General features: G+C 39.4%; 11 protein-coding genes across 11 annotated transcripts; 4 read left to right on the top strand and 7 right to left on the bottom strand.

Annotated features, from left to right (window-relative positions):
- The first annotated feature begins 118 nt into the window (after positions 1 to 118).
- On the top strand, positions 119 to 2,608 carry SOCG_04154 (translation initiation factor eIF3b). Its single transcript, XM_013164996.1, has one exon. It carries the CDS (start codon positions 169 to 171, stop codon positions 2,344 to 2,346), a length of 2,178 nt encoding a protein of 725 aa, XP_013020450.1. The 5' UTR covers positions 119 to 168; the 3' UTR covers positions 2,347 to 2,608.
- On the bottom strand, positions 2,503 to 8,077 carry SOCG_04155 (actin cortical patch component, with EF hand and WH2 domain-containing protein). The gene has a single exon (XM_013164997.1). It carries the CDS (start codon positions 7,916 to 7,918, stop codon positions 2,762 to 2,764), a length of 5,157 nt encoding a protein of 1,718 aa, XP_013020451.1. The 5' UTR covers positions 7,919 to 8,077; the 3' UTR covers positions 2,503 to 2,761.
- A 47-nt stretch (positions 8,078 to 8,124) lies between these two features.
- SOCG_04156 (tropomyosin) lies at positions 8,125 to 9,321 on the bottom strand. Its single transcript, XM_013164998.1, has 2 exons — positions 9,289 to 9,321; positions 8,125 to 9,241 (listed from the first exon to the last, which is right to left on the bottom strand). The coding sequence occupies exons 1-2, from the start codon at positions 9,304 to 9,306 to the stop codon at positions 8,774 to 8,776; spliced, it is 486 nt and encodes a 161-aa protein (XP_013020452.1). The 5' UTR covers positions 9,307 to 9,321; the 3' UTR covers positions 8,125 to 8,773.
- Positions 9,322 to 9,518: 197 nt separating this feature from the next.
- On the bottom strand, positions 9,519 to 10,641 carry SOCG_04157 (ubiquitin carboxy terminal hydrolase Uch1). Its single transcript, XM_013164999.1, has one exon. It carries the CDS (start codon positions 10,636 to 10,638, stop codon positions 9,958 to 9,960), a length of 681 nt encoding a protein of 226 aa, XP_013020453.1. The 5' UTR covers positions 10,639 to 10,641; the 3' UTR covers positions 9,519 to 9,957.
- Positions 10,642 to 10,993: 352 nt separating this feature from the next.
- SOCG_04158 (spindle pole body protein Nuf2) lies at positions 10,994 to 12,316 on the bottom strand (the record flags this gene model as incomplete). Its single annotated transcript, XM_013165000.1, has 1 exon — positions 10,994 to 12,316. One exon carries the CDS (start codon positions 12,314 to 12,316, stop codon positions 10,994 to 10,996), a length of 1,323 nt encoding a protein of 440 aa, XP_013020454.1.
- Positions 12,317 to 13,194: 878 nt separating this feature from the next.
- Positions 13,195 to 13,639, bottom strand: SOCG_04159 (acetylornithine aminotransferase; the record flags this gene model as incomplete). The annotated part of the gene is made up of 2 exons (XM_013165001.1): positions 13,195 to 13,337; positions 13,486 to 13,639. 2 exons carry the CDS (start codon positions 13,637 to 13,639, stop codon positions 13,195 to 13,197), a joined length of 297 nt encoding a protein of 98 aa, XP_013020455.1.
- Positions 13,640 to 14,012: 373 nt separating this feature from the next.
- Positions 14,013 to 15,608, bottom strand: SOCG_04160 (FKBP-type peptidyl-prolyl cis-trans isomerase). The gene has a single exon (XM_013165002.1). The coding sequence runs from the start codon at positions 15,189 to 15,191 to the stop codon at positions 14,145 to 14,147; it is 1,047 nt and encodes a 348-aa protein (XP_013020456.1). The 5' UTR covers positions 15,192 to 15,608; the 3' UTR covers positions 14,013 to 14,144.
- Positions 15,609 to 15,697: 89 nt separating this feature from the next.
- SOCG_04161 (dolichyl-diphospho-oligosaccharide-protein glycosyltransferase) lies at positions 15,698 to 17,557 on the top strand. The gene is made up of 2 exons (XM_013165003.1): positions 15,698 to 15,746; positions 15,806 to 17,557. Exon 2 carries the CDS (start codon positions 15,861 to 15,863, stop codon positions 17,196 to 17,198), a length of 1,338 nt encoding a protein of 445 aa, XP_013020457.1. The 5' UTR covers positions 15,698 to 15,746; positions 15,806 to 15,860; the 3' UTR covers positions 17,199 to 17,557.
- A 118-nt stretch (positions 17,558 to 17,675) lies between these two features.
- On the top strand, positions 17,676 to 19,778 carry SOCG_04162 (nramp family manganese ion transporter). Its single transcript, XM_013165004.1, has one exon. The coding sequence runs from the start codon at positions 18,080 to 18,082 to the stop codon at positions 19,634 to 19,636; it is 1,557 nt and encodes a 518-aa protein (XP_013020458.1). The 5' UTR covers positions 17,676 to 18,079; the 3' UTR covers positions 19,637 to 19,778.
- On the bottom strand, positions 19,672 to 23,442 carry SOCG_04163 (U2 snRNP-associated protein Sap155). Its single transcript, XM_013165005.1, has 2 exons — positions 23,420 to 23,442; positions 19,672 to 23,368 (listed from the first exon to the last, which is right to left on the bottom strand). Exons 1-2 carry the CDS (start codon positions 23,427 to 23,429, stop codon positions 19,833 to 19,835), a joined length of 3,546 nt encoding a protein of 1,181 aa, XP_013020459.1. The 5' UTR covers positions 23,430 to 23,442; the 3' UTR covers positions 19,672 to 19,832.
- A 453-nt stretch (positions 23,443 to 23,895) lies between these two features.
- Positions 23,896 to 25,107, top strand: SOCG_04164 (PWWP domain-containing protein; the record flags this gene model as incomplete). Its single annotated transcript, XM_013165006.1, has 1 exon — positions 23,896 to 25,107. The coding sequence occupies one exon, from the start codon at positions 23,896 to 23,898 to the stop codon at positions 25,105 to 25,107; it is 1,212 nt and encodes a 403-aa protein (XP_013020460.1).
- Between the last annotated feature and the right edge of the window lie 17 nt (positions 25,108 to 25,124).

Here is a 25,124-nt window from a genome sequence, read left to right as displayed (position 1 = left end):
TTTATACATAAAATAAAGTCAATTATTTTTTTCTATTATTTTCATGTAAAAATTATGTCTTTTCGTCGAAAAACGAAAGAGATTTTATTGTAAAATACATCCACAGTCTTCGTACTCCTAGTGACTGGGGAGAAGAAACTTGACTAGAAACAACGGCACAACACCATAATGTCGGAAAGCCTTGTTGAGGAGATTAAGAGTCAAATCGTCGTTCGAGACGACGAAATTAACGTCTCCGACTTGGAAGCCAAACTAAATGTTGCGAAACCTGTGGGTTACGACACAGTGGTCGTGATTCAAGGTGTTCCTGTCGTAGAAGAATCCAAGGTTCAGGATTTTTATCGTTTCTTAACTAGTAGATTGTTTGCCAAGATTGGCAAGGTCAAAGAAAATGGTCTGCACATGCCTTTGGAAGACAAAGATGGCAAGAAGGTATCGAATGGTATCGTGTTTGCAGACTTTGAAACCGTTGAATTTGCAGACCTCTGTGTACAAGAACTTGATGGAAAACAAATTTTAAAGAATCACGTTTTCGTTGTTCGCAAGTTAAGCCAGCTTGAAAAAGCTTTGAACACCCCAGAAGAATTCACTTTTGAAGAACGTGAATTTAAAGAGCGAGAACACTTGCGTAGCTGGCTCGCTGACTATTACGGCCGCGATCAGTTTATTAGTTACTATGGCAATCAGGTTTCTGTCAACTGGAACCGCAAGAGTGACATTCCTGAGCAAATTGTTAACCGTGAAAATTGGACTGAAACTTACGTCCAATGGTCACCTTTAGGTACTTACTTAGTTTCTTTGCATCTTCGTGGTATCCAACTTTGGGGTGGCGAGTCATGGAACATGTGTGCTCGTTTTTTGCATCCATATGTCAAGTTTATTGACTTTAGTCCTAACGAAAAGTATCTCGTTTCTTGGTCATATGAGCCCGTTCGTCTTCCTCCTATTGGACATCCTGCTCGTGAAAACATGCCCTTTACTGACGAAGACGAAGGAAAGCATTGCTTCGTTTGGGATATTGCCTCCGGTCGTATCCTTCGTTCTTTCAAGATTCCCCCTCAACTCGACAATAAGGATGCAAAGAAGGTGGTTTGGCCTCTTTTCAAGTGGTCTGCTGATGACCGTTTCCTCGCACGTGTTAATGTTGGGCAATCGATTTCAATCTACGAAACTCCTTCTCTTTCTTTAGTTGATAAAAAGACTCTCAAAATTGAAGGTGTTCAGAATTTTGAATGGTGCCCTGTTTCCAATGCTCTTGGTGGAGATAACAAGGAACAACTCTTAGCTTATTGGACTCCTGAAGTTGTAAACCAACCTGCTCGTGTTGCTCTCATGAATGTCCCTTCAAAGCAAACTATCCGTACTAAAAACCTTTTTAATGTCTCAGATTGCAAGTTATATTGGCAATCCAACGGTGATTTCCTGAGTGTTAAAGTTGATCGTCATACCAAGACTAAAAAATCTACTTTCTCCAACTTGGAAATCTTCCGTATTCGCGAAAAGAACATTCCCGTAGAAGTTGTTGAGTTAAAAGATGTTATACTCAATTTTGCTTGGGAGCCCAAGAGTGACAGATTTGCTATCATTTCTGCTAATGATCAAATTTTGAGTTCTACGAATGTCAAAACTACTCTTTCTTTCTACGGATTTGACCATAAAAAGAATACTACTAGTACGTTCCGTCACATCGCTTCTTTTGATAAGAAGTCTCTCAATTCAATTTTCTTCGCTCCCAATGGCAGATTTTTGATTGGTGCCACTCTCGGTTCCGCTACACAGTATGATTTAGAGTTCTATGATATGGATTTCGATACTGATAAAAAGGAACCTGATGCTTTGGCCAATGTCCAACAAATTGGATCAACCGAACACTTTGGTATGACTGAACTTGAATGGGATCCAAGTGGCCGCTATGTGACCACAAGCAGTACCGTCTGGCGCCACAAGCTCGAGAATGGTTATAGAATTTCAGACTTTAGAGGTACCCTTCTTCGTGAAGAAATGATTCCAGACTTTAAGCAATTTTTATGGCGACCTCGTCCTCCTACTCTCTTGTCTAAGGAGGACATGAAGAACATTAGAAGAAAACTTAAAGACTACAATCGTCTCTTCGATGAAGAAGATATTGCCGAAACAAGCACTGCCAATCGTGAGTTGGCCGCTCGCAGAAGAACCCTTATCAGTGAATGGCAAAGATATAGAGAAGAAGTTACCGCTCGTGTTTCTGAAGAGCGTGCCGTCGTGGGCCAGCCTCTTCACTCTGTTCTTCCTGCCGACGAAGAAGAAGTTGTCCAAGAAACTATCGAAGAGGTTATTTCCGAGCAAATTGAAACAATTGAAGATTAGACTTCTCTTTCTTTTTGGTCTTGTTTATTGTATATGGGTCTCTTGCCTTTCGAACGTTTCTTCATGAGTTTCATGATCCTGCTACCATATAAGTCGTGTAACTATAAAGGATTTGCTTGTTCGATCAGTGCTCTAAGTTTGGGTGATATATTTAGTGTGATAGTTAAAAAAATGAGATTGCATTCCTTGCTATAATATATTAACTGGAATTTTATTTACATTTACTCGTAGCTTCATAATATATCTTGAATATTCGCTATGGTAATGATCAGTTTAGATAGTGATAATAAGCTTAATTTAGCAACTTAACTGACTGATGACAAAACAAAACATAAAATAAAGTGTGAACAGTCAAAATTCGTAAAATCGTCTAAGGTCTTCAAAGTATAATCATCAAACAAGATACAAGTAAGCATTAAGACAAATTACCGTACCAAGCTGATTTATCATCATTGCTGGATCCATCTATCACACGACCCCCAAGAGGCCTACTTTTGTCATTAGTTATCGACTTCCGCAATTTAGTACCTGCTTGAATTTGATTCAATAAAGCACTTCTTTCGCCTGGATTAGCTGCGACCGGTGCAGGCGGTTCACTAGAAGGAGCAGACGGTGGTACTGGTGGTGCTGCAGGTGGTGCACTAGGAGGAGCAGATGGTGGTACAGGTGGTGCGGCAGGTGGTGCACCAGAAGGAGCAGACGGTGGTACTGGTGGTGCTGCAGGTGGTGCACTAGGAGGAGCAGATGGTGGTACAGGTGGTGCTGTAGGTGGCGCACTAGGAGGAGCGGCAGTCGTCAATGATGGCGTTGTACTTGTAGATCTTGGCTTTCCAGGAGAGGTAGAAAGTGGACGAACGGGTGCCATGCCTCCAAATAACTTCGCAGCTAAAGCTGCTGCATCCTTGCTAGATTGAGCATCGTCTTCACTATCTTCTTCATCTTCATGGCTCCAATTGTCCGAATCATAACCATTCGTTTTTGGAGCTGATGGAGTTGATGGAGCAGGCGGAAGCTTCGAAAAAGGATTAAATCCAGATGAGGTAGGGGGTGCAGGGGGCGCCGAAGGAGGAGGAACGGCAGGAATTGCTGGAGCAGCACCAAAAGAAGGAGCTTGAAAGTTTGCATTAGGTCGTTCTTCGGTTTCCAAGTTAGATTCTATAGTGGAAGTATCTACTTGCTTCTGAGCTTGAGGAGGTAAAGACGGGACTGGCACAGCAGGTGCAGGGGGAGGTGTTGGAGTTGGTGTAGGGTTGGTCACTGAAGATGAAGGCGCAAAAGGCGGCTGCTGAGGTGTCGCAGAAGACTGCGAAATATTTGATGTATCAGAAGGCACAGGTGGTACCGGAGATACAGATTCGTTAGGAACCGGTGACTTTTGTTGCGGAGTTGAAGAAGGCTGAGGAACACTTGGCACATTAAACGGCACTGGGGGTGCCGGAGGTACAGAAGGCAGCTGCGACGGTGTCGAGGAAGTCTTCTTGGCTTCTGATATATTTCCAGGAGTATTACTCGAAGGAGACAAAGACGGCTGTCTTACATGCTCAGTCGACGGAGCACTGGGAGCAGTGGATGGTACTGATGGTGGTTTAGCATCTCTTGAAGGCACTCTCTCAGGTGATGATGCCGTAACCTCTTTCACTGCCGAAGTATTAAATCCCGACGATATCGAAGAAACAGAATCTCTTTTGACGCCTTCAGCTTCAGGAACCGGATCCTTTGCCTGCTTATGATCTACAGTATTTTCATCAGCTTGCTTACCATTCTCATTTTGAGACTTTCCTTGTTCCGATGGGGCAGTATCAAAAGACGGGGTCGGTTGTTCTTTTTTACTGTTGATTGAGAGATTCGAAAACTGTTCCTTGAGCTGAGGTGGTTCGTTTGCGACGGTAATCATTGAAGGGCTTGCCGATGAATTACCACTAATGTTTCTTTGCTGACGAGGCTTTATACCCATAGCAGCTAAACGCTCATTCATACGTCGCTGGGCTTCTAGCTTTATTCGTGCAGCTCTGTCTTCTACATCGGGTACACCGAAAGAGCCTTCTTTCTCAGTTACGGGTTTGGATTCGAGAGTGGAAGGCATGGCAGATTCAGGTTGAACAACATTAGGTTTTGGATGAACGAACCGCTCTTGCGGTTCAACGGGTGGTGGGAGGTCTTCCACAGTTTTTTTAACAGACTCATCCACCATATTGTTTTTCAACCATTCATCGTCCATGTTTCTTAAAGAATCCAGTTGCTTACGAGTTTCCAATTCAATGGAATCAATAGATGTTTTAAGCTGCTTGAGTGAAGCCTCCGATGTATTTCTTTGCTGTTCGATATTATTCATTTCCGAAGAAACACCTCGTAAGTCAATGTCCCCGTTGGATGTTTGGATGCTTGAGGAAAGATCAGCCAATTTGTTATCAGCAGTAGTTACCTCAGAAACAAGCTGAGTTACCTTCGAACTTAGCGCGTTGAGGCGCGTGCGTAGGCTATCTGCTTCTGGAGATTTTTGCTTAACAAGTATTTCGTTAATTTCGTTATGAACGGATTTGATACGATCAATTAAGGACGCGTTGTTAGAAACATCAGAATGAGCAGCTTTTTTCTCTTCTAAAGCATTTAGTAATATCTCTTTTTCGCGGATATTTTTCTTTAAATGCTCCGACTCGTCGTTTAGTCCATTAAGCGAATCGGTCGTAGGTGGCATACTATCGGGCTTATCTTTAGAATAAGCCCTTCTTCTTGAATTAGATACGTAGGCAGGTACATTGGAATCGTTGAATCTATAAAGTGTTGCATCCTTATCACTTAGGGTGCTATCATTATCATAGAATGAATTTTTCTTCAACCTGCTAACGTTTTCATTGCTAAATGGTCGACGAGTTGAAGTATCATTTTTAATCAGATTCTTTACTTGATTCACGGAAGCTTCAATATTTCTAGTCGAAGGCGGAATTAATTCAGGAGGTAGCTCAGACGGGACAGCATTACCATTTAATTTTCTGTATATCAGGTGAAGAGCAACCGAAAATTCATCACGATCTAGGCAACCTTTGTCGCCATGATCGCAAAGATTCCACAAATGCTCAAGCTCAGAACGAGATAATTTGCTTTGTCCAAAAATTTCCAATACGGCATTTCCACCAAGTGTACCTTTCTTTTCTTTATCCCAAGCATCAAAGATTTGATCATATATACGCTTCTCTTCTTTACTGATGGCCCAAGGAATTTCTTTCTTTCCAGTGAAGTTGCGAACTAAACTACCATCAGATGCGTTTGGCATCATTTGTTCACCCAAAGCTTCAATACCAGGAAGATTACTTAAAGGAGTATTAATGAACCCCCACTGCCCTGGTACACCAGTAGGTTGAGCCGTAAGATTTCCGGTTCGCTGAGGCATCATAGGAGGCATTCCACCAGTACGTTGAGGCATCATGGGGGGCATACCACCAGTCATCTGGGGAGGCATTCCACCGGTTCGCTGAGGCATCATTGGGGGCATACCACCTGTCATTTGAGGAGGCATTCCGCCAGTACGTTGAGGCATCATGGGGGGCATACCACCTGTCATTTGGGGAGGCATTCCTCCAGTTCTTTGAGGCATCATGGGCGGCATTCCACCAGTTCTTTGAGGCATCATGGGTGGCATACCACCTGTCGTTTGAGGAGGCATTCCACCTGTTCTTTGAGGCATCATAGGAGGCATGCCACCTGTCGTTTGAGGAGGCATTCCACCAGTTCTTTGAGGCATCATGGGCGGCATACCACCAGTCATCTGGGGAGGCATTCCACCAGTACGTTGAGGCATCATGGGGGGCATACCACCAGTCATCTGGGGAGGCATTCCGCCAGTACGTTGAGGCATCATGGGGGGCATACCACCAGTCATCTGGGGAGGCATTCCACCAGTTCTTTGAGGCATCATGGGTGGCATACCACCTGTCGTTTGAGGAGGCATTCCACCTGTTCTTTGAGGCATCATAGGAGGCATGCCACCTGTCGTTTGAGGAGGCATTCCACCAGTTCTTTGAGGCATCATGGGCGGCATACCACCTGTCATCTGGGGAGGCATTCCACCTGTTCTTTGAGGCATCAATTGGGGCATACTACCTGTTCGCTGAGGCATCATAGGAGGCATACCACCTGTCTTCTGGGGAGGCATTCCACCTGTTCTTTGAGGCATCATTGGTTGTTGGAAACCAGTTAGTTGTGGTTGTATGCCAGTTTGTTGAGGAAACATTCCTGTAATCTGTGATGGGATTCCAGCAGCTTGTTGAAAACCATTAAACATTTGAGCTGCCATCTGTTGAGCACCTCCTTGAGAAACTGGTTGAGCATATTGAGAAGAACTATCATCTAAAGAAAAAGAAATCGCATCAACCATTGAATTCACTTCACCAAGAATATTTTCTGGTACCTTATCCGGGATAGGTTTTCCAGTAAGACCCAAATTACATAAATACATAGCCAAAACAAATTGGGGGAACATTAAATGTCCCGATCGAGTAGTGTCAGACAAAGACCAAATTTTAGAAAGAGTGGGCGTAGGAAGTTTTGAACGAACGAGAATAGCTTTAGCGATGTCCGCTGACATGGCTTCCTCATTACCAACTGCGGAACGGAATAACTTCTCAAATTTTTCTTGGTCTGAAGCAGTAATAAATGAAAGTCTAGTATCCATAGCATGACTTACGTGTATTTGACCGGTTTTTTGAGGTTTTAAAGGAGCAACTGGTGTTTGCATGGACGTAGGTTGAGGCTGTACAAAGGAAGCAAAAGGACCAGTTGGTTGGGGTTGAATGAACCCAGTACTTTGGGGAGCCATACCCATAGCTTGAGGCTGCGTGAATCCAATCTGATTTACATATGTACCAGTCCTTTGAGGTTGTAATGTGGGTTGCGGGAAGACCGTACCTGTTTTTTGGGGTTGTATGAAAGAACCAAAGCCACCAGTTTTCTGAGGTTGCGGTTGCATATAGCCATTCATTAAATTATTAAAAGATTGGCCATTGGTTCCAGGATACTGCATAAAACCCCCTGTTTGCTGAGGAAAGAAACCTTGAGGAGCCGTACCGGTTCTTTGGGGCTGTACGAAACCACTTGCTTGAGGCAAAACACTTCCGGTTTGTTGAGGCTGAACAAAGTTACTCATTGGATTAAACGGTTGACTACCAGTCTTTTGTGGTTGCATAAAACCACCCATCGGTGGTACTGGGGCACTACCGGTCCTTTGAGGTTGTACATAACCCATAGGCGGCATACCTGTATTCATCATTCCATTGTAACCCGTCATTTGAGAAGAAAAAGCAGACGGTGCTGATGGATTTGTGTATGATGGGGCCTGTGACGGATATCCATAGCCAGTGTTCATGGCATTCATAGATTCAGGTTGTTGAAAAGGCAACGCTGAACCGGTTCCAGGATAACCACCAGTCGAATAACCTTGTTGGTAAGGATAGCCACCTTGTTGAAATCCCATATTACCTTGGTTAATTGGCATCCCGTAGCCAGTCATATTCGGTTGCATGCCACCGTTCGTGCCATATCCGTACGGTGCTCCGTTCATCGGGTTCGGATATGACATTATACGACGTTAACAAAAAAAATAAGAATATTTACGTCGTTTAACAGCCAATTTGGTTCCTTATGCTGATTTTTGGAATCTAGGATGGATTGTAGGTTGAGGTGAGGGATTACAAGGCGACCGAAAGAAACCACAGGTAACACACGGCATACAAAGTAGCACTACATATAATGTCGATGATTTATGCTAGTAGTTACCACCAGCAGGCTTAATCAATCAAGTACTCAAAGAAATAAATGAATTATTATAAGAAAGTAAACTTTGGTCAGGACTTAGAAACTAATAGGATTTTCAACCTGTGTATATTTTTAACATGAGACAACGTATTTTGATAATGCACAATAATTTTTATGCCCATATGTATGAAAACTACGATAGTACATCTACTAACTAATTAAGCCCTGGATATGAAACAGCCATTCCCTGGGAAGCAAAATTAATCTACAACATGGGCAAGAGTGGCAGCTATCGACTAGAACAATTATATCATGCATTTCGCTTTATGCTCTTCAAACATAATATTCATAAAGAACAGTGGATATTATAAAAAATATAAGGTTTTTGTAAGTTAAAGAGTCGACTGTATTTCAAAATCGATAGATGGTAAACGTAACATTTGAAAAAAAAAAGATAGAATGAACAAGTGTAGAATGTGAATTCTCGTCTGAAAACTTGTTGGTACATGAATAGTACGTCAAAAAGAATGTGATCGTTTGATCATTAACGACGGACATGCCGATGTAAGATCCAAAAACCCATCGGCAGAATTAGTCCAATGAGCCAACCGAAGCCAACAATAAAGCATAATTGTACACACAATAGCGTGTAGTGATTCAGAGAACTACGCTTTGGAATCTATAGATCTTCCAATGCTTGATGTACCTCATCTAATTCGGCCTTAATCTTCGCGTATTTATCAGTCATGCCTTCAAGCTTTTGTTCCAAGTCGTCACGCTCATGTTCCAATGATTGAACGCGGCGCTCGAAATGTTCAGCCTTGACATCTGTTTGGCGCATTTTCTCTGTGGTATCGCGAAGAAGCTTATCATTAGTTTCAAGCTCCTCCTCTAAAAGCTCAATTTTTCGGGAAAGCTGTTCAACTTCACCCTTTTGGCCAGTTTCGTCGTCGGCCTTAATGCGTAAGTCTTTCATCTCTTCTTCAATTTCTTCTAAACGAGACTCGGAAGCTTCGTGTTTTCTGGAAAGGGATTCATATTCTTGTTCTTTAACAGACATTTGGTGTTCCAGTTCTTTCAACTTGGCCTCTGCAGCTTCAGCACGCGAGACAGCTTCGTCAGTTTCGGCGCGGGCAGCGTTGATTTTCTGTTTCAGTTAGCAGGTTGAAATGGATATAATCCTTTTTATCATACTTCTCTAAGTTTATCCATTTTATTCGTTTCTATCTATATTTGGTTGTGGGTGGAGGTGGACAGCTTAAGAATCAGTGTATATTCGATTCATAAGGTAAGGGTGGTGAATGTACGTACAACGTAGTACTAAAACAAAAGAATCTCTAAGGACAAAGAAACAGATCTTGTAAAGATATTTTATTTCAAGTTAGTTTAATAAAGTTTACAAGCATTTACAATGTTCTCTTCTGAAGATGCTAGAAAATCCATCAGTTGGTGTGTAGCTTTTGATGTTTGAAGGATATTTCGATGGTAGACGTAAATAATATCTTGTGTAGTTGGTTGTTATGACTATATTAACTAAAGGAGAAAAACAAGTAGCGTAATGATATTTGAAATCGTTAGATGGAGAGCAACTAAATTCTGCAATAGCCCTATGTAAGGAAAGAGAGAAACAGACAGACAGAGATAAAACAAAACCGCCAGCAAGAAGAGGACTCATACTCACCAAAGACGATCATCAGAAGCAGCATCTTTACGGAAATATCACAAGAATATCAATGTGTGTTTGAACGAATTAATACTCTAAACAAACAAGAATCGAATGAAGTGACATAGTTGTGCTTTAACGTGAAATAAATTAAAAAAAAACTTGACATAGACTTTTACATTGAAAGCCTCGACCGTCTTTTAATTGTCGTCTGTAGCCGAAATAGCTACTAGGGAAAAATAAGGAGAATTTGTCTTCTCTATATAGCCTTTTATCACGGAAAATACTTTAGGATCTAGTAAGTCCTTTTCAATTTCGGGGTGTTGAATAGGTCCTTCGCGACGGCCGTCCAATTCATAAAAATGGCGATCATTGGCCTCTGTTCCCCTAACAAAACAAAGATAATGAAGGTCGGTTTCATCTTCTTCGTCTCCTTCTTCTTCATCGTCGGGTGCACCAGCAAATTCTGCGTGTAGTGTGGCTATCTCTTTAGAGTTTTTTAACATATTTGCTCTTTGGTCGGCCTTCTCTTCTCTAGCTTTTTTTAAAAAGTTAGAAGTAAAGTCTGAATAGTAACTTTTTTTGGAAAGATCTCCATTTGCTATAGCATGCATCAAGGCAACAGTACCACATGCATTGGATACAAGTTGAGGAAACCAAACCACTTCCTTGCAATCAGCTGGTAAAAGTTTCGATTCATTTTGAGACTTATCAAATTTACCAGGAGAAGGAAGAACCAACAAAAGTGCCCCTACAGGACGAGGTATATATTCAGGAATTTCATCCAACGTAAATAAGTCAAATACACCTGCATTTGGAATTCCTAATTTTTGCAGGTAAGGTTCTAAGATCTCGGGATTATTTTCCAATGGTTTCCACATTATAAGTGAATTAATAATCGTAGATTAGGATTTGGTTTTGGTAAGCATATAACTAAAGGCGATTTTGTTACCTTGTATGTTCATATACCTAGTAATAATTCAAGACTGAATATTTACATTTCGAAAATTGAATGTAATCCAGTAGATAATTATAAAACCAACATGTCTTCAGCAAAATGTTCTAACTCATGGCATTGACCAACAGTTAATGAGAGCGTAGAAGTCTTTGATTTATTAGCATTACTTTGTAAGACATGTAATCAATAATATTTATGTTTAAACATTCAGGTATGAAATAAAAATTAGTACTAAAAATTGAGTATTATACAGTTAGACACCTTTGATACAAAGGATTTCATTGCGAACGGCGAATAGTGTGTAAGAGCTCAGCGATATAAAGCTCAACATGAGCTTTCAGTTTTTCAAATTCGATGCTAATCTGCGAACTTTGCGACTCCAGTTCTCTTTTCATATCGGCCATTTGCTTTTCTGTCATTTCAATTATTGTTTGCTTTTGGTCGGCTTCTTGGGCTTTTTGGGATTTAACCTGAAGCAGCTCTTGATATTCTTCCTTTATCTGATCCATCCTTTGCTTTGCCGCTTCTAATTTTTGGTTTCTAGATTGTTGCTCATGCTGTAACTTTTCTTGTGCATTTGACAACTGCTTCAACAGCTGTTCCTTACGAAAATCTAGTTTCCTTTTATTGATATCGACTTGTTCACACAATTCTTGATTTGATGATAGAAGATTGGAAGCGTGCTCAAGCTTGTCCACTTCGACCAAACATTCTTCTAATATCTTTACGCACGCACTCAAATCAGTTTCTGTCAAAGTCAATTCATTGAGTTTTGATTGAAGATATTTCGATTTCTTATCAAGTTCAAACTGTTGTGTCCGATCCAACTGGACACGATCTGACATATCCAAAATCCGTATTTGAAGTTTTTCGGGGGAATGTACAATAGAAGATTGTAATTGTTCTGTTTCTTGCAATGTATTTGAAATTAAAGTTTCTAATTCAAGGTGTTTTACCTTCAGCTCGAGTGCTTCCTGCTTTATTTGATCATATTCGGCTTTTGTTTGCGAACAGATCCTTTTTATTTCCAAGAGATTCTGATAAAGTTGATCATTTCTTTCTTCATTCTGTTTAATAATAACTTGATTTTGTCCTCGTTTTTCTTGGCTTAGCAAAACTTCCTGTTCAAGGGTTTGTCTTTGGGTATTAAGTAGTGAATAGTTTTCAATTAGACTTTCCCGTTTCTGGATATCGGGCTCAAAGAGTAATAATTGTTGTTCCCTTAACTTGGCGAAATTAATGACACCAGAAAGGATTCGTTTTAACCGATTGGTAGTAGGCTTAATTAAATCTTGTATAGAAAAGTCATCCACGCATATACTCTGCATAAACTGACTTGCCATCTTATAGAAAAACATAAATCTTAGTGATTCACGTAAAATCTCAAAGTTTTCGATTGTATCCTGTAGAGAATTCGCCTTGTCTTCCAAATCTTGACTAGTGAGCCCCATGAACATGTCTAGGAACTCTTCACATAAGGAAATTACAGCCTGAGACGTTGGCTGAGCTAACTCTTTTTTACTGAATGTAATTCCCAAACCCGCTATGCATTCCAGTATCTCCTCTGATTCCAATAATGGGAAAATGTATCTTCGCGACATAGAAGTTGTAAAGTAGAAAAGCAAATAAATGAATGAGTAAATAACTAAGAATAAATCAACTAGAAACCACAAATACAAAGAAAAATAAGAGAAAGAGAGCGATTACAACAACTAGAAATGATCCGTTGGTTATGGAACTAAATAAATATTTCATTGCAAATATTGAACTCAAAATAAAGCATTCGCTTAGCTTCCTGAATAAATCAAAAGATATTTTTAGTATCTGCTTAATGAATATATAAAAACTCGGCTTTTAATAGAGTATATAAAGTTCTATTCATATTGTTATTCGTAATTGTTCATAAAATCATTATTATTAAAGCAAAAAAAAAAAGAAAAAAAAAACAAATATGACGATAAACGGTGAAGATTATTTAGTATTCTTATACAAATTTCGTGGATACGACATCTGACTTTGGAATCGAAAGCGGCGACGGCGTTTTAAACGCTTCCAGTTCTTTGCGTAAATGGTTTTCAGGAATGGATAAGGAAAGATGAAAGCAGAAGAAACAAGAATTGTTCAACAAGCAATGAACCTGAACATGATGTTTGCTGGCGAGATCATTAACTAAAACTCACCAAGTTTCAAACGGAAGCAGGAAGAGGGAAAAGCTTGATGCCAATCTTTATGCTCTACCACGGACTTATTTAATATATGAGTTTATTTGCATTGTACTTTCGTGAAACGGTTAAAGTAAAACCGAGTGTATTTTGTTGGTATGTAAGTAGCCGTGTGCAAAAATGCAGTTTCAACGGTACCATGATCAGCTTTCTATAATCCTTCCTTTGAAATGTGTGTATTCAAAGAAAATAATCCTCCATAGAATCCTTTGGTGAAAGAAGTGCAGTCAAGGAATAACATTATCATGCTCAGATGCCTAAAACTTATCTGTACGACCGTATCTTGTTTGAATCTCATTCAACACAAGGTAAATTTTATTCCTTGTACAAAGCTCACGTATGTTGGCAAGATAACTAAATGGAGGGACAATGAACCAGCCCTCGCCTTGGATAGGTAATACTACAAAGGCCGGTATATTATGAGAGACCAGAGCAACTCCAAGTGCGTGTAAATCTCCATATGGAATATAATTCACATCAAAGGTGAAGAATTTGAAATTTTTGCCATATTTCTTTACTACCCTATAATACGCTGACGATGGTCTTACCATGAAACGAGTTGATGGTAGAGAGAAATCGTTCTTTGTTGAGCTTATGGCGAGCTGCCAGTCCAGATGACTTGACAGCACTCTCGTTTGCTTTGACGACGCATGTAGCTGTCAACTTGTGTGTGAGCTCGTGGTTTGGAGAAAACACTGCCATATTGTCCCCCCGAAAGCAATAGGAAAAACAAAGTATGATTTGGCTCCCATCACTGAAAGTTTCTTGTCGAAACACTTTTGTAAGAAGTCCTAAACATATTCATTGTTGGTTTCAAGAGTAATTACGCCGATACCGCCAATTAAATTAGTATATTCCTGTCCTTTCTCATCTACGAATCGAGAATTTTCAGTCTTGACAAACTTTCGAGGATGATCGTGGATAGTATGTTTTTAAACAGTGAATGGAATTATGTGGGAAATATAAATATATTGTAATGAGATTTGAAATAGTGTTTCATGGAGTCCGAATTCAAGTTCACAATATCAGCTGCCAATTTTTATGTAGAACTTCAGTTTTTTCACTACTTCTAAGGGTTCATACTAATTACATGTACTTAGTGAATTATAAAAGATAAAACCAATCATATTGAACATTATCGACCAAAAATACCCATTTTATATTATCCTTTTTATTTTTCCATTAAATTACCCAATGTAACTAAAGTTTAGTTGACGGCCAACAGTTTAACATCGAAAATCAAATCCGAGTTGGCAGGGATTCCAGGGAGACGTTTAGCTCCATAAGCCATGAGTGAAGGAATATTCAAAGTACGTTCACCACCAACTTGCATACCAGCAATACCGAGATCCCATCCTCTAATAACTTCTTCCAAACCCAAGTTAAAAGCAAAAGGTTTACCGCTGATGTTTTTGTCAAATACCTTGCCGTTTTTCAAACGACCAATGTAGCGCATAGACACACGCTTTCCTTTTTTAGCGGCGGGTCCATTGCCAATCACCTTATCCTGGATGACTACGTTTCCTTCTAATGTTTTCTTTGCATAAGTCTTTGCAGGTTTCTCTGACTTTTGCTTTTTCTCCTTTTCTTCCGGTTCAGGAGCTTGTTCTGAAGGACGTTTTTTCGAGTCAGTTTTTTCTTGTTTCTTTTCATTTTGATTGTCTTGCTTTTGAGGTGTTTCCGATTTAGTCTCTTGTTTCTCTTCAGGCTCCTCGTCATCACTTCTTAATTCTTCAATGCGAGCACCACCTTCTTCATCTTCATCCTCAGAAGCATCTATATCAAAATCCTCATCTTCACTCAAACCATCATCATTAAAGATAAAATCCTCGTCATCTCCACTTTCATAATCATCCATGTCGCTGTCCTCGGAATCTTCAGGTACATTGGTAACTGTGCAAGAGCCGCTTAGATAGACTGTAGCACCACCAGTTTTTTCAAAATATACCTCTTCACCAGGAGAAAACACTAGATCAATTGGCTGCTGGTAAACGACTCCTTTCTTGAGAGTGCAGAGTACAAATTGTTCTTCTTCGTCCTCCTTTTCTTCACCTTCACCTTCATCTTCAGAATGTTGAAGGCGAGTAATCACCTTGACAGTAACAGGCTCATTTGATTTTCCTGCTGGGTCTAGGGCAGCCATGGTAAATTGAACGGTCATTTCGCTGCGAAACCCTTGATAAAAGTCTTCATCGAAAAGAGGGACGCGCTCTTTATCAATTTTAACGCTGTAAATAGTTCTTTCAACACTCATATTTCCCTTAATAATCTAATTCCGATGTTTTTTCTTAAATTCGGTAGATACTAAGTCCTTGCACTGTAGTACAAAGGGAAGGTGAAAATTCTCCATTTCCTGAAAGATACCTTACGTCGCTTAGTTCAAGCTTGTTTATAAGCGAATAATAGATTTTGTGAATTTCATTCAACAGTAAAGAGGCCTATAATTTCTTCATATTATTTATTAAAGAACAGTATATAAATACATTCTTCGTGCTGCTGCATACGATCACACGTAGATTTGAATTGAGGAAATGAGAAGCGCAGAAGTCAATCCTTTTCGTAACCATAAAGAAATAAGTAGACAGATTTCACTCTTCATACATTTACACTCTTTATTGCAGCATTTTAAATCTCTTTCGAGTATTTTCTACTCTTTCATCTTCCTCAGAATGATGCATATAAAACCGTAAGTATTCTTTTATAGAGGCCTAAGGAAGTTCGGTATATGGGAATGGAACACTTCAGCTTCAAGTATTTACCAGTTGCATACTACATAAAACTAGAATTTCGGGTTATTTTTGAAAGGATTGTAAGAATTTAGAGAAATAGAAGTTTCTGAGAAGAATGAATGACTAACTTTATCCGTAGAGTCCTTACAAGTTGCGAGCACGAATAATAAGTCTGTGAAAAATAACCCGTCAAAATGTGGTTTTTGAAGGCCTTTTTATGGACATTAATTGTTGGTTTTGTTTTTGCAGAACAAGTCTGGAAGAACAGCAATGCGATTCGATCCATAGATTTACGATCTACATTCATTAGGGAAACAAATTCATTAATCATCGTCAATGAAGGTAATGAACCTGAAAGCGTTTATCGTTATCATCAACATTTAAATGAAAATGAAAAGGTTGCTGAAATACAAGCTGTAATTAAGGAGCTTTCAAAAAAGAAGGCCCTAATTACGAAGGTGGATGATGAATCCTTTGATATTTTCTTGGAAACTCCCGTTCAGCCTGGTCAAAGCCTTACAATTACTGTCCAAGCTAGTCTTATTCATGGATTCCGTCCTCTTCCCGCTGCTATTGATCAAGATGATGCTCAATATTTGGTGTACAAGACTTCTAGGTTCCTTGATAGTGTTTATCCTACGGAACAACAGCGTACTCGCTTTATACTTCCATCTTCCGAAATTGAGTCTTTCACAACATTTGAAGAATCTCCTGCTCGTAAGGGGAATACGCTTGTCTATGAAACTCGCTCCCTCGTTGTTCCCGGCGATTCTGAGGAAGAAATTCAAGTTCGTTTTGAACACACTAATCCTCTTCCCAATGCTCTCGACTTCAAAATGCAAGTCGAACTTCATGAATATCGCCAAAAGATTGATGTTTCCGAGCGAATTATTGTCGAGAACCGCTCTGCGAAATTAAAGAATCCTTTTGATCGTGCCAGATGGTACATGAAGAACTTTTACAACCCCGTATCCACTGCCATCAACCGTTTCCTCATCACTTTACCCAAAGACGTAAGCGATGTTTCGTACACGGATGAAGTTGGCAATATTACCACTTCCCATATGCGTACCGAGCCTAAACAGACCGTGTTGGAATTGCTTCCTCGTTATCCCGTTTTTGGTGGATGGAATTATTTGTACAATTTGGCTTGGTCGATGCCCTACTCTACCTTTGCTAAACAAGAGGATGAGCAAACTGTGATTAGACTTCCTCTCACCTGGGTTCCCGGTGAGCTACTGTTTGAAAAAGCTGTCTGGTCCTATGTTTTTCCTGAGGGTGCTACTAACGTTTCCGTGAAAATGCCTGTAACAGTCGACTCCACAAGGGTGGAGACTGTTCACAAATTCTTGGACACAAAAGGCCGTCAAGTTTACACTTTTGAGAGTACCAATGTCATTGATGGAAGTCCATCTCAGTTTGTAGAAATCTCCTACAATTTTGATAGTTCTATTATGTACATGCGTGTTGCAATCATCACCGTTTTAGTTTTGGTTCTTGCTACCGCCATCTATCTTATTTGGGCCCCTTAAGTTTTCATGAGTCGCTTGCTGAGCAAACAAAAACATAAGTTCCGTCTTTTCTATACGCATGTAAATGATTTCTTTAAATCTATGGTATTCACCTATGATGTTTCTTTAACGCTGAACTTGCTTTACAGGTTCATGAGCTTAATTTATAAAAAGCTATTTTGAAATAAACCCGTACGTACATTCTTTTATAGTTTTACTTTCACTTATAAATGGATCCTTCTCAATGACTTCTTTTCCGATCAAATCATCCAGTATACGGTGTAACTTGGTCACTGAAAGCAAATCAGTAGAATGTCAGACAATTTAATGGAATGTATTTTGATTTAATGTAATAATAAAATTAAATTCTGTTGTTCATACCGTCCTGCATTAGTCTCATACTTGTTTGTCAATGGACTGATCGGTAGAAAACTAAGTAACATTGTCACCCTATTCCGCCCTTTCTTCTTAGTGACGCTCATAAACATTAAGAGTTGGCCTTTACTCATCAAAAGACAAGAAGGTCAATGAAGTGAGCTTATTAGTAGACAAGGGGATAAAAAAGTCAATTTTCATTATTTTGCTTTCTGGTTGAACGACAGAGTGAAGGGAGTGTTTTGCTGGCTAACACTTGGGTTATATGTAAAATCCTTCGAAATTTTTCTGAAAATCGAAAAAGGAAAGCTAGAAATTGACTAGTTCATGACTTTTATTGCTATATTCTTTTATACTTGATTCTAATTGCCTTGCTTTCAATTACTAGACGTTTTGTAAGGACCTTGCTTAAAATTGCGGATCCTAGAGGAAAGGGACATTTGAGTAATTGATTTGTTACTAATTAGATTTTATCTTTTTTTCTTTTTCTTTTTGTTAAATCTAATAACGTTACTGTTATTAATCTTATGCCTTCTAATCTCGACTCAAAGGATATGATAGAAATGAAGTCACTGGAATCTTTAACAGTTACAAGATCTTTTAATTTTGCAAATAACGATCGTTCCACATATTTGCCTTCTGACGATGAAGGATCGTTCGAGCATTCAAGTGAAAAACAAACCAAACTTTCCAAATATTGGAAAAAATGTAGCTATGAAATTCGCGAGTACTGCAAATTCATAGGACCCGGATTTTTAATTGCTGTTGCGTATATTGATCCTGGTAACTATTCTACGGATTTGGATGCTGGTGCGCGATTTCAGTATAAACTTCTGTTTATCGTTTTCATAGCAAACCTATTTGCTGTTTACTTACAGTCCCTATGCTGCCGCTTGGGTTCTGTAACTGGCTTTGACTTAGCAAGAAACTGTCGGGAACAGTATCATAAGTACGTTTGCATAACCTTCTACATCTTGGCCGAAATCGCCATTGTCGCTACGGATATCGCGGAGGTCATCGGTACTGCGGTTGCTTTAAAAATTTTAATGAAAATTCCTCTCGTTGCTGGTGTTGTTATTACTATCTTGGATGTATTACTTGTACTAATCGCTTGGCGTCCGGAGGGTTCCATGCTAGGTGTTCGCATATTTGAAGCCGCTGTTGCCATGTTGGTACTCGTCGTGGCTATTTCATTTGCTGTTGTTCTTGGCCGTGTCCATATAGGCGGAGCCGGCCATGTTTTCAAAGGATTTCTTCCGAGTTCCACAGTTTTCTCGCGCGAAGGTCTATATAGTAGTATCGGAATTTTAGGAGCTACCGTCATGCCTCATTCTTTGTTTCTAGGATCTGGTCTTGTGCAAACTCGTTTGAGGGATTTCGATGTTCGATCAGGAAATTACGTCCCCGTGGGAGATTGCTCTGACTATAGACCTTCTATCCAAACCATAAGACATTCTTTGACGTATTCTGTAGTCGAAGTCGTACTTTCACTCTTTACATTTGCCTTATTTACCAATTCCAGTATTTTAATTGTTGCAGGAGCTGTCTTTTATAACACTAGCAACGCTGACACCTCGGATCTTTTTTCTATATACGAATTACTTACCAAATATGTCTCTCTTTCCTGTGGTAAGCTTTTTGCGGTAGCTCTTTTATTTTCGGGTATGAGCGCCGGTTATGTTTGTACTATCGCCGGTCAAATGGTTAGTGAGGGTTATATCAACTGGAACTTACGTCCTTGGATTCGACGAACCCTTACCAGGTCTATAGCCATCATCCCTTGCCTAGTTGTTGCTGCTGCTGTAGGTCAAAGCGGATTGAACGCAGTATTAAATGCTAGTCAAGTTTGTCTCTCCATTTTACTTCCTATTTTAACTTTTCCTCTTGTGATGTTTACTTGTTCTCGTAAAGTAATGTCTATTTACTCAGAAAAGGTCGACGAAGAAACAGGTGAAGTTATTAGAGATGTTCATGATTTAAGCTTGGGTTGGCCCATGACTATACTTACCTGGTTAATTTGGTTGTTTCTTACTGCATTGAACTTACTACTCATTATTTGGTTAGGAATGGGAATTTCTACCTAAGCCATCTACTATTTATTATATAGCACTAAACTAATGTGGATAATTATGTATTTTAACTTTATATATACGTGCTATTTTATGTTTCCTTCCCTTACCAAAATTTATTAACAAACTTTATTATTATACATATATGTACAGACCATCTCAAATCCAAATTTGGTTGATATTATAAATTGTTCGTAGAACCGCGCTTTACTTAAATACAGATATGCAACGGTTTAAATTCGTAAGTATTGAATTGATCATCTTCAACATGTGGATAGTAAGGGACCATAGCATCAGCACTTTGGACGTATGCGGAATTATACGAAGTCCAATAAGTATTACGAACTTTTCGACTTGGATGAAAGAGTCCTTGCATTAAATAAGCCAAAACGACACCTACGCCAACGCAATTGCGAATACCATCAATTCCTTCGCGTACAGCATTAATGACGTGAGGTGATTCTTCCAAAATATTTGGCCAAAGAAGATTTAGTAGATGAATCATTGCATCTTCAACTCCTAAACCTACGCAGCCTAATGACAAATGCTTCACCACCGAAGCTGCGGTTTGTCTATGGACAGCGTCCCGGTCCATTAATGCGTTTGCTAACAGAGGAGTAATTGCATAAACATAATCGCGTGCTTGTTCACCAATATACTCGAACATGAAAGCCAATGACTTCAAAACACCATTTTGAACGTTCATTTCTGGGGTTCGATAATCTGCCATCAATGCAGGTATGACAGTAAAAGGCATACAAGTTTCAGCTACGATTGCAATAGCTACCGTAGTACAAACACGATTTTGACGCTCTTGAACCTTCAAATTGTTCAATAATGTAGCTAAAACATCTTGTGGGCCAATAGCTTTAGAAATATAACCAAAGGTGTTGATAGCTGCTCTTCGAATACTTTTCCTGTGAGCTTTCAACATATCAATTAACTCGAAACAAATACGCATCCATTCGCGAGCAGAAACAAACTCGGAACCTCTGTCAGCAATTCTGCCGACAAGATCAATGGTATTCTCTTGAACCTTTTCATGTCTATTTCTCAAAATAGGTGTAAGACGAGGCAACAAGTCTTTTATCGGAGGTTGCATTGAGGACATACCAACGACGGAAACGATTGCCTTCAAAGACCCTAATATTGATCCCAAAACTTCAGGGTACTCCTCACCTAAATACTCATAAAGGACAACACCTAACTTTCTCATCAAAGCTTCTTCACCACAAGCTCTCATCACGACTGTAATTCTAGATACTAAATCAGCAGCTTGTTCTCTAACATTCGCGGATTTATTGTTTAACCGATACAATATGGTAGAAACAATTTGGGGAAGATAAGGTTTACATCGTACCCCTAACGAATTTACGACAGTACTGAAACAGTTCAAGATCACATTTTCTTCGACAGACTGTTCTTGAAACGCAAAAAGAACACCGTCCAGCAGCAATTCTTCTGTTCGTTCATCAATTTCAGATACACCTAAAGAGCCAATTACCTTACCAACAGTTTCAGCTGTCATTTTTCTATAAGGTTCAGACTCATCTTTGAAATTGTTCACAATCCTGTCTACGATTTGTAAAACACCAACCTGACCAGCTAAAACGAAAGTTGTTTCAACAACTTGTTTATAGCTACGACGATCAGAAGCCATTCTTCGAGACCAGAAACAATGAAAGAATTCTGGTAAAACCTCTGTTTTTAGATATTCCGAACTAACACCGTCTGTAGAAGCGCATTGAGAGACAACTTTTAAAACAATTTTTTTCATCTCTTCATCGGGAGAACTGAATTCTCTCAAAACAATCTTCATAATCCTCTTAGTAAAATGACTAGCATATTCAGGTTCCATTAAAGGAATAATAAACCCGGTTGCTTTTAAGAAAGCAGCTAGACTCTTACCACGATGGCGTTGAACGCCAGACCATAATGGCTTAAGAATGGAATCAAAAGCCTCAATACCATACGGAGTAGCCGCTTCAGCTAATGCGGATAGAGCCAGGGCCGTCATAGTTCTTACTTTTTGTTGTTCATCTTCTAGGCCATGACCAATACATTCAACCAAACTCTTTAAATGCGGTAAAACCGAGCATCCCATTAGCAAAGCTATTTGCTGTATAATACGGACACCGGTGTGTCTGGCTTGCCAAGATTTCTTACTGCGGCATACTGCTTTCAAAAATGGGAGTAGGGCAGGAACGCCAAGAGCAGAGGCAACGACTGAAAATGCTCTAGCAGTCGTATTTCTGACATATTCATCAACATGGTCTATATCCGGTCGCATAGTAGCAATCATATGAGCCAGACCAGAAGCTTTTGCCAGATTACTAATAATTTCTCTACCTTCGGCACGTGCATAATAATCTTCATCAATTAATAGAGGCTCAATGACGACTAAAATTTTATGTGTAAAGGGACGAACTAACTCATCAAGTTTGTACAAAATCCGGTCAATTACTTTCACCAACAAATGACGTTCCTGGTCTTCTAAAGTTCGTTCCATTAACAAAGGAAGAATTTGATTAAATAAAGCAGCAGCACCAAAATCACGAGCCTGATCTGTCAATTGACGTAAAGCACTCTTTCTCATGGGAGGAGTACCATTTTTTACTTTTAATAAAAGTCTAAGAATCTTCCGTTCTCGAAGCTCGGCAATTGACAAATCAGCTTCGTCTTTTGTTTGAAGTAATTTTCCAAAATACTTAACGTCTTCTTGTTTAAAGAAGGCTAGGTCACCAACACCAGGAACTTCTGTAGGTAATGTAGCAGGCAATTCTCTCTGCTGAGGCAATTGCTGCTCTTCAGGGATGTGATACGTATCTACTATAGGTTCCTTTTCATTCACTTCAGGATGTATAGACTCGATGTAGCCTGCAGGGGGTTCCAAAACAACATATCCTTCTGAAGGAAGTAAAGAATTTAGTTCTTCATCTGTTATTCTACGCTGAATAGGAACTTGCTGTTCATGAGAAATAGACTCTAATTTTTTAATGCCATTTTCTGCCACATAATCAGAAATCGGAGAAGCTTCAGGAGCTTTATCCCATCGAGATCGCCTAGCAGGAGCCATTGTTTCACCTACCTTGGGAGGGCCTTGATCCCATCTCGACCTTTTGGGTTTTGGAGTGGGCTCAGTGGAAACGTTCTCCACTGTACGCTTCTTCTCTTCTGGAATATCCTTATATCCTTCTTCTTCTAACGTTCCCTCTCGTCTTCTTTGATTAATTTCTCGGTACACTCTGTCTTCTTCCTTCTCCAGCTCAACCTCCCGCATGGCATCGGTATATGACCATCCACCATCCATTTTCCCATCCTCGCGAAAGGCATCATTTCTTGTTGGACCTAATCTTCTTTGAAACCGCCGCTTTTGATAGTCCGACTCCCGATCCTGAATTTGTTTTTTCGATTGTGTTTCGGCCATTGGATCGTAATTTACATCAGCATATTCCGTAAGAAGCTCCTTTGGAGCTTCATATTGACGCACCAGAGGTCTACTCGTATCGACTCCGTCTGGCAAACCTGTATTATTCTCTTCATATTCGTCGTCATGAACATCAATTGCTCTTTCATATTCATCGTTTACATTGCTGGTATTATATATATGAGTATCATATTGTAAATGATGAGAATCATGGGTACCTGCAATACTTGGTGTTTTCAGCGTCGAATTTTTTGATTCTTCTCGCTGTTTCTTCAATTGCTCTCTCTGGGCACGTAGGTTCTCCAGATCAGCATCTTCTACTACTTTAATGTCAGAATACCCTCGCATTTCGTATGATTCTTTCAACTTACCGCTCGACATAATGTTGGTAAAGGTTTCGTTAGCTTGCCCACATGTGGACGTGATACGAGCTTAAAGAGTTCTAGTGAAACTCGGTAAAATATAGTAGAAAGGGGTATTTCAAGTAAAACGGAGTGGTTTGTAAAGTGCAAACTTATGACTGTGTTATGTATTTATTTTATCTCTATTTGAGTGTAAAGCTTTATTTATTTGATGAATCATTGCTACATATTTAATAATTTAATTCTACCAAGTTTGGATGCTTATTTATTAAGCAGTTATAAGGCAGTACATTATCACAAAGAACAATATCCCTGCAACACATTATTCTCGTTCATCCTTTGGAGGAATTTCAAAAAAAGAAGAAAGCCGTTACATCTATTTCTGAGAGATTTATAAGACTAACGACTGACTGAACATTTTAGGTTGAAGCTGGTAGTTGTTCACATTTAAGTGAGCTTATTTGTTGGCCTTACAAAGATTCGTCATGGTAACGACAAGAGCTGCAAATCAATGTTACGATACAAATTTAAAAAGACCAAACAATCAAAAAGGTTCGAAGGAGTCATTAAATAAACAAAAGCCTGTGAAGAAGCCAAAGACAGAAAGCTCGCTAAGGAATCTTCAAAAGCAAGTTAGGCAGGATCGGCGTTGGTCATTGAAAAGGTATGAGCCAAATAGAAAGCCAAGTGAATACTACAAAATAGGGAAATATATTTTGGTTAAGTATAGTCACTATCCATGGTGGCCCTCAAGAATTGTCCGCAGAGAAGATATACCTTCGGACATATTGAAACGATTACCGAAATACAAGGGATTGGCAGTACAATTCCTTCCTTCTAGAGATTATGCAATTATTCCGGTAAGCAATGTTGGTTGTTTGGATTTGTATGAATGCTTATATGTACTGGAATCGAATCGGTTTACTTCACATATTAGACACACTATTGAGACGATTGAGGAATCTATCAGAAACGATTGTTCGTTTTCTGACGCTGAGGAACCGGACGAAGATGAAGAATCTGAAGATTATGAAAATGAGCACATAACTTCACCATTAGAAGCTCGAAAAGATTTGAATGACAAAAAGAAAGCAAACATAACCCACAATAAAGAAAAAGCAAAAACTTCGACTCGTGATTCTCATGGCCGATTCATTCGAAAGAAAAGCCAGACGATTGCCCCGACCCATACACTGTTAGAAAAGCAAGAGATAAAAGAAGAATTGAATGAAGGAGAAAAGGAAATCACTCGTTCCTCTCCAAAGCTCCCAATGTTCTCTTTAGAGGTTCAGCTAAATCAGCCTCTTAGTACAGCTGAACTTTACGCTCGGGCCTACTACGCTCGAGCAAAGACTTTACTATATTATCGGTATAAGTTACAAAAAATTCTTCTTACTTTCAATCACTACCCTACTGAGTCCGAAATGGCTGATGTCCATTGTATACTAGAAAAAATTGAAAACTTTTCAGGTTTGAACGCTGAGTTGATTGAAAACACGAAGCTTTTTGAGCTTACTTTTTTACTAAAGAAGCTGTCTGACTTACAACTAGAGCATCGATACCATTTTGTTGACAGATTCCACGCCCTATTCACCCATTTTTTGAAACTGTCGAATAAACCAATTTCTTCCTCCCTTTTAACAAATTTACTAAATAAAAATAAAAATGAAGTTGCTAATCCTTCGGTTCCCTCATAATTTCAATTTTGACAAGT

Source organism: Schizosaccharomyces octosporus (genome assembly GCF_000150505.1).
Source record: "Schizosaccharomyces octosporus yFS286 unplaced genomic scaffold supercont6.3, whole genome shotgun sequence".
Lineage (NCBI taxonomy): Eukaryota > Fungi > Ascomycota > Schizosaccharomycetes > Schizosaccharomycetales > Schizosaccharomycetaceae > Schizosaccharomyces > Schizosaccharomyces octosporus.
The sequence above is the reverse complement of the archived record's forward strand: the minus strand, read 5'-3'. Positions and strand labels throughout refer to the sequence as shown.